Source organism: Psammomys obesus, unplaced genomic scaffold, assembly GCF_907164565.1.
Source record: "Psammomys obesus unplaced genomic scaffold, mPsaObe1.curated_primary_1811, whole genome shotgun sequence".
Classification (NCBI taxonomy): Eukaryota; Metazoa; Chordata; class Mammalia; order Rodentia; family Muridae; genus Psammomys; species Psammomys obesus.
Genome location: NW_026596034.1, coordinates 1,406,275 through 1,414,464, shown reverse-complemented (window position 1 = coordinate 1,414,464; position 8,190 = coordinate 1,406,275). Strand labels below are relative to the sequence as shown.

The window sequence follows — 8,190 nt, the reverse complement described above, 5'->3', positions numbered from 1 at the left end:
TCAAGACTGTTTGGGTTGTTTTGTTTTATCGGACCCCAGCACCTAGTGCTGGGTTAAAGGTGTGTGCCACCAACGCCCGGCTTTGCTTTCCACTTTTAAGATATATTTATTTATTGTACTTGTATGGATGTTTTGGCTGTGTATGTGTGTATGCACATGCCCAGAGGCCCACGGAGAGCCCTGTAACTCTCCCTCACTCAGATCTTCACCTTCGTGACACCCTGGCACTCCAACATGCACTATTCGGTTTTATTTTTTGGAGGCTGTATCTCACTTTGGTTATGTAGACCAGACTACCTGGCTCTGCTTCCAGAGTGTTGAGATTAAAGGCGTTGCCTCCACGCCTGGCCACAAATGTAACTTTTAAAAATCCATAAATAAACAAATAGCCGTTGCTGTGCGGCACATTGGGTAATCCCAGTACTTAGAGATCACAAGGCGAGTCAGAAAGTTCAGGGTCATCCTCAACAATATAATGCGTTCCGGGCCAACCAGGGCTACAAGAGAAACCTGGTCTCAAGAATCAATCAAATCAAAGCTTTAAAATGACGAACTACCTTTTTTTGGAAACGCAGCCGCTAGGCCTGCGGGGGCAAGTTGGCACTTCCGGGAGGGGGCCCAGGCAGCCACCTCAGATTGGGCCCCGGTGGGTGGGCGGGGCTTCTGCCGGCTAGACCGGCTTGAATTGGGCTGCCTGCAAGAGAATCAGCCAATCAAGATAACCAAAGTGCTTCGCTCCGCCTCGCGCAGGCGCCTTCGCGCCGCAGAGGCGGGCGCTCTGCGGGTTCCCGGCGCCGGGTGTGCTTCCGGGCTGGTGGCGGCGTGACGTCAGGAGGAGGGCAGGTAGGTACGGGGTGCGGACCGGTCCGCGACGGCGATGGGGGTGGCAGGTCCTCAATCCCACCCCTGTGGCCTGGCGCGGGAGACGCGGGCCCTGAGGACGCGAGCGGGTTCCCAGGGCCCAGCAGCCGTTTTACGCCAGTGGCGCCCGTATGGTGGGCCGGCGAGGTGGCTTAGCTGGTGTGGCGCTTGCAACCCTGCCTGATCGCCGTAGTTCGAGCATGGTGAAAGAATCTATTCTTGTTAGGTGTTCCCTGGCCTACGCACACACTTCGTGACACACTCCCCCAACGCAAATAAATGTCATTTGCAAGCGACTAGTGAGGTGGCGCCGCGGTTAAGAGCCTGTACTGTTCTTGCAGAGGACCAGGGTTCAGTTCCCAGAACTCACAGGTGCCGATCTCTCCAAACAACCCAACCCTCTAACCTTTCCGGCTACTGCACACACACATACATACATACACACATACATAACAAAAGTAATTATTAAAACTGTTAGTAGGTAGGAGAAAGCTGAAATTGTCCCAGTCCTTTCTCCCATACTTGCTCTTCTCAATACTTAGTCCCTGTCACGACTCCCAACAGCAGCCTTGACAACTCAATCCTTTAAAATAATTTTTTTTTTTTTCACATGAGGAAACTGGGACTTGGAGATAGCAGCTGGCCCGCAGTCAGGCAGCTAGGAAGCAGCAGAGCAGAGACTGATGCCCAAGCCGTAATTTGCTCTGGCGAGTGAGGTCAGGACTTCTCCGGATGCATCCTCCTGAGTAAATGATATGTAACCTGGCAGTGGTGCTACCTAGCCATTTAAGGTTGTCCGAGCTGAGGCTGGAGGATCTGGGGTGCGGGGCCAGGTCCTACGTGGGGAGCCGTGTCTCCAAAACAAACTTATTAAACACTCTAAGGCAGACTCCAGGCACACACCACTTGACAAGCTGGTGTCTCCAGGACAGGCAGTCCCTGTACACGGTTTCATCACAGCAAACCCCAAAGTCGTTCCTGCTGTCATTAGCCTCTCTTCTTGTTTGTTATGTTTTTGTTATGTTTTGTTATGTTTTTGTTATGTTTTGTTTGTTATGTTTTTGTTATGTTTTTGTTATGTTTTTGTTTTGTTTTGTTTTGTTATGTTTTTGTTATGTTTTGTTATGTTTCTTGTTATGTTTTTGCTTTTTGAGACAGGGTCTCACTGTGTAGTTCTGGCTAGCCTGGAACTTGCTAGGTAGACTAGATCGACCTCAAAGTTAGTGTGTACCCTCCTGGCTCTGTCCCCTGAATGCTGGCATTAAAGGCATATGCCACCACTCCATGGACTCGATTCCCTCTTGTCAGGTGAAGAATGGGAGCTCCAGGGAAGTCAGAGGTCAGGTCCCCAGCTGCTCAGGGACTGAGCTTGAATTTAAACCCAGGCAGCTGTGGCCCCCACACCTGGCTGGGCACTTAAGTACTTGGCCATCAAAAGCGTTTGAGTGAGGAAGCAGTGAGATGTCACAGTAGGTGAGGACAGGGCTGCCAACCCTGACAACCTGAGTTCCTGCTCTAGAACTGTTTTTTGTTTTTTTAATTTAAGGGTGGAAAGATGGCTCAGCAGTTAAGAGCATATACTACTTTTCTGAAGGATCTGAATTCAGGTCCCAGTACCCATGTCAAGTAACTCATAGCTGCCTGTAGCGTCAGCTCCAGAGAATCTGACATGTTCCCCTAGACTCCATGGACACACACACACACACAACTTAAAAATGCATCTCCTATTGCTTGATGTGGTAATGTACACCTGTAATCCCAGCATTTGGGAGACAGAGGCAGGTGGATCTCTAGAGTCTGAGACCATCCTGGTCTACAGAGCAAGATCCAGAACAGCCAAGGCTACACAGAGAAACCCTGTCCCTAAAAAAAGAAAAATCAAATTTAAATTAAAAAAAAATTATCAAGGCAGATGGGAAAGAAGAGTGGAGAAAATCCCAAATGAATGTAGTTTCTGGATTCTGGCACCTCAGTTTGCAAATAAGGCCCACAGGAACAAATGTCCTACCACTATCAGCCTTTGGTGCTGTGTGAGTCCTTGGTGGCCACTGAATGAACAAAAGGGAAAAAAAAGGAAAGGAGAGGGCATGACTGCTCCTAAGGATGGTGGAAGAGCATGTTTATTGTAGATAAAAGGGAGAGTGTAGGTAGAGGCAGGGAAGTCTGGGAAAGTCCAGAGTGAACATGACCAGACTAAGCTGGACTGTGTGTGGGGTGGGGGACAGGAGAGGGAGGAGAGGAGAACCGTAAAGCATCTTGGAGGCCGAAGATACAAAAAGGGTGGATAACCAAAATGTCTGGATTATATAAGGAAGAGCCTCTGGGGAAAGGGCAGCGCAGCCCCTGGGCTGGAGAGTTCAGGGTAGGAGATGGGGTATGACAACCATAACCTGTAACAGATGGGACTGAGGGATGCTGGGAGAACCTGAAATCCAGGTCCAATCTGATGTATTAAATAGGCACCTCAGCCACTTGTCCTTGTCACTTGTTTGAAACCTAACAGTTGCTGGCACAACAGTGAGGTGTGACTAGACTAAAGCTAGGACTGATCATGACACACAAGTCATTCTGAGTGATGGACTGCACTCCTGCCACACTTCCTCAAGCTAAGAATGGCTTTTTGTTTGTTTGTTTTGTGTAGCCTTGGCTGTCCTGGACCACTTTGTAGACCAGGCTGGCCTCAACCTCAGAGGTCTGCCTGCCTTTGCTTCCTGAATGCTGAAATTAAAGGCATGGGCCACACCCGGCTAAGAAATTTTTATTACATTTTATCTATTCGTTTTGTGTGCATTCGTGTGTGTGGGCAAATGTCATAGCACACATGTAGAGATCAGAGTCTATTCTCTCTTTCCACCACGTGGGCCCCAGTTTTCAAGTTTTAAATGGTTGGGAAATATCACATTTCAGCCTTTGGCTAAGATCAAGTGTAAATCATGAGAATCTCAGGAGACTGGTAAGAATAGTAATTCAAAATTACCAATAAAAATAACATTTGAGGCCAGGCACGGTGGCACACGCCTGTAATCCCAGCACTCTGGAAGGCATAGGCAGGCGCATCTCTTGAGTTCAAGGCCAGCCTTGTCTACAAAATGAGTCCAGGATAGCCAAGGCTACACAGAACAACACTATCTTGAAAAACAAAAATAATAACAACAACAGTGTCTGTGAGCCAGAATGGTGGCTCAGTATATCACAGCACCTGCTACACAGTCCTGGAAACCAAAAACTGTACATTTGGAAGGACACAAAGTTGTCTTCTGTAACTTGGGCGTTATGCACACACAATAATAAAATTTTGAAATAAAATGTTTTTCCCTAGGCCAATCCTTGGCCTGATATCTGTACATGCTTTTAGCTTGAGGACAGTTGAACACGGATATTGTGCTAAAAAGACAGAAATATGTTAACCATTCTGTAAATGCTGTAACAGCAGTTTCACGCCCTCCTCCCAGGAAGGGCTGTGTAGGAGACAGTGCACAACCCCTTCCCCCCCACCCCCCAGTTCTGACAGTTCCTTGACTTACATGAGTCTCTGTTGCTCACAGTTTGTTGCTCACAAGACAGTCTCATGTAGCCCAGGCTAGCCTTGCTTGCTCTGTAGCCAGTGATGACCTTGAACTTGATCCTCCTGCTTCCACCTCCTGAGTGCTGAAATGATAAGCATGAGCCACGGCATGTGGTGTATGCAGCGGGTAGAACCCAGGGCTCTGCATAAACAATCACTATGCCAGTGAGCCATATCCCTAGCCTTTCCTTTTTTTTTTTTTTGGCTTTTCATAACATGGTTTCTTTGTTAAGCTCTGGCTGTCCTGGAATTCACTCTTTAGACCAGGCTGGCCTTGAACTCAGAGATCTGCCTACCTCGATTTCCAAGTGCTGGGATTAAAAGTGTGTGCCACCACCACCTGGCTGCCTTATTTTCATTTTCAATTAACTTCTTTGTTTATTTGCATGCTGGGCATGGAACACAGGATCTTTTCTGTGCTAAGCAGGCACTGTACCTACCCATGAGCTATATCCCTAAACCTGTTTTAGTTTTATTTTGACATTGTCCCATTCATTGCCCTGGCTGTTTGCAAATTTGGATTCCTCCTACCTCAATTTCCCTAGTAGCTGGGTTATAGGTATTCCACCTGGCTCCAAAAAGTGACTTTAGATTAGCTGATTAAATGAGGCCTCTGGCACTCCAGAGAAACAATAAAAACTATATCTTTTTGCCTAGAGCTGTAGCTCAGTGCTAAGGCTTCTGCCTATAGTCCTCAAGTGAGAGATGGGGAGTTGGGGCTCAATTGGAAGGTACTGTTTTAGCCTTTGTGAGGTTCCGAGTCCATCCAAGTTACAGGAGCAGTCGGTTGCCTGGCCTCTGCAGACAGCCAGGAGCTCAGCTTGGTTGGAACAGAGCAAGAGAGGAAAGGGTTGAGAGAGAGACTTCCTCAGAGAGCAAGGGCTGGGAGGCAGCCGGGCTTGTAGATTTGATGATAAACTAGACAGGAGCTTCTAGGAGGCCAGGGCATAGGAACACAGTTGTAAGAGATCCCCTGCTGGGCTGATGAGATGCTTCAGTGACATTCCACCAAGCCTGCTGCCTGAGTTTGATGAAAGGTTGATAAGGGGAAAGGAGAACTGACTCCAAGTTGTCCTCTGACCTCCACGTGCTTAACATGTCATGCGCACACACACATAAATATTTTAAAATGTAAATTTAAAAGGAGACCTTTGCAGCGTCTGCAGCAGGAGCAGTGCAGGCAGTAGAAATTGGGGTCAGGGCTAGAACACAGATTGCATTGTCCCTGCTTGGTCACCCCAGAAAATAGAGTCTGAAGCCACACAGTTCTCTGTCTTTTTGTCCCCCTCCCTTCTCCCTCCAGGCTGTCCTTGGATGCTCCTGCACCCTGTGGAGGCTCAGTGCTAGGTCACAACTCAGAACCATCGTGAACTTCAAGAAATAGGAAGATTTAAGCCACGTCTTTACAGGCAGCCTGCAGCCTCGCAGGCTCCACAGGAAGGCTCGCACCACCACTGCATGTGCTGACCAGGCCGGTTTCCCAGTTGATCCTTGCTAGAGGGGACCTGTAGGCAGCTCCCAATATGGTGAGTAGAAGAGTCCCAAGACTGGGCTCCTCCTCGGCGCCAGCATGGCCTCAGGCAGCCTGCCTCTCCCAGGCCCCTGAGTGGCAGTTATTGTTACACGTGGTGGTTGCAGACTTGCTGGGCACATGAACCACCACCCAACCAGTCCTCTGTCCATCTAGATCTTGCTCCCTCCCTGCCCCTTCCCTTCCTTTCTGACGCTAACACAGGATAATCTTAAACTCCTGGCCCTGCTTTCTGAGAGATCCATGTCCAAGTGTAAGGATCACACCCTGCTGCTGCAGAGTTGTGCGTGGGGTGCAGGGCCTTGTGCATGGTGTGCAGGCATGCTGCCACAGAGCCATAGCCCAACCTCATGTTAGTGGCTGTGAAGTGTGTGAGCATGTTCCTGCCCACGTCCTCCCTTCAGTGCGGCTCTGGGAGGCTGTCGTCCTCTGAAGGGAGGCCAAGCAGTCACCCTTCTATGCTTATTTATCATAGAGGGGGTACGCATGCATGGGTGGTCAGCTTGGGGGAGCTGGTTCTCTCCTTCCACCACATGGGACCCAGGTTTCAAATTCAGGTCCTTAGGCTTGCTCGCAGACGGCCCTAAGTAGTCACTCTTCACCCTTCCTTCCTCACTACCCTAGCCACTCAGCTGCTTCCAGACTCTGGGTCTGCCTTCCTTGAGCACGTACTACACCGTCTGCTGTCCCCTGGGTTTCACTCCGCATCATGTGTCCAGGGTTAGACTGTGTAGACAGACTCCCCACTCTGCCCCTCAGGGCAGGGCTGCTCTCAGGGCTCTAGGCAAGTGTTTCACCCCTGAGCTTCAGTCACAGCACTAGACCATGTGTTTCATCATTGTTTATTTTTGAGATTGTGCTTTAATTGCAACATTTCTTCCCTCCAAACTCTCCCATATCCCCCTCCCTGCTTTCCTTCAGATTTATGGCCTCTTTGGACATCAGTTGTTCTTGAGTGTATATGTCTTGCATGTATATTATGTTTTTGTATGCACTGTCACTTGTGTGTGTGTGTTTTCAGGGTTGACCATTTGCCGCTGGACAACCCAGTGGTTGTGTTTTTCCTTGGGGAGGGCAGCTTCTCCCACTCCCAGCTTTCCTCAGTTGCCCGTAGCTCTTTGTGTAGGGTTGAGGCCTGTGGTCTTCATCTGTCCACTTTGGCATATTTGTTGGTGTGCTTGTTGCTCAGCTCACGTTTGGGCAATCGTGTGGGTGAGACTTTATGGGTGTAGCTTCTGATGTCACGATGAGACACAATTGCACACAAAGTCCTTGATTTTCTGGACCTTATAATCTTCCCGCCTCCTCTTCCACAATGCCCCCTGAGTCTTAGGTGTGGGAGCATTTTGTAGATGCTCCACAGCTCTGCATATTGATTGGCTGTAGTTTTCTGTAGGGGTCTGTCTTGCAAAGAGAAGTTTCCTAATGAGGGTTAAAGACTATACTTATCAGTCTAGACCCTGGAGGAGGACATGCCAAGTCTAAATCCAGAGCAGGGTGGTGTAGGCAATGTCACGGCACTGGTAGACACTGTGGTCAGCTGTTTCTCCCTAATAACTGTTTAAAGTATACTACTGTGAAGAACAAGCCCTTGCTTTGAGCTGCTGTCTGGAAACCTGTGAGCACAGTCACCATGTCAGAGTAGACCTACTGCTAGGACCCAGGTCTTGAGACCAGCTTGACAGCCATAGCTTGGAGTAGGGGATTTCGTGGGTGGTGTAAGAAAAGTGCTAGTAGGATATGGTGACACACTCCTGTAATACCAGCTCTCAGAATGCTGAGGTAGGAGGATTGCTTTGAGTTCAAGGCTAGCCTAGGCTGTGAAATGAGTTTCTGTCTCATTCAAAAAATTGGAAATGGGCTGTAACTTAGTTGGTAGTGTGCTTGCCTAGCATAATTATGGTCTGGAGTCCATTTCCAGCAACCCACAAACCAGGTGTGGTGCTCGTGTGTAATAGCAGCATTGGGAGGTGAAGGCAGGCGGATCAAGGCCAGCCTTAGCTACATAGCAAGTTTGTGGCTAGCGGGGCTACATGAAACCCTGTCTTAAAAAAAAAGAAGAAGAAGGAGAGGAAGAGGAAGAAGAGGAAGAGGAAGAAGAAGGAGAGGAAGAGGAAGAAGAGGAAGAGGAAGGAGAAGAAGAGGAAGAGGAAGAAGAGGAGGAGGAGGGAGAAGAAGAAGAAGAGGAAGAAGAAGAAGAAGAAGAAGAAGAAGAAGAAGAAGAAGAAGAAGA

General features: G+C 48.8%; 1 protein-coding gene across 1 annotated transcript in view; it reads left to right on the top strand.

Moving 5' to 3' along the window:
* The first annotated feature begins 783 nt into the window (after window positions 1-783).
* Yju2b (YJU2 splicing factor homolog B) overlaps window positions 784-8,190 on the top strand; it is a 13,790-nt gene continuing 6,383 nt past the window's right edge. Inside the window, exons 1-2 of the mRNA XM_055620951.1 lie at window positions 784-843; window positions 5,730-5,952. Of these exons, the coding sequence (XP_055476926.1) occupies window positions 5,950-5,952 (3 nt within the window). The 5' untranslated portion in view covers window positions 784-843; window positions 5,730-5,949. The remainder of the gene's footprint in view (window positions 844-5,729; window positions 5,953-8,190) is intronic.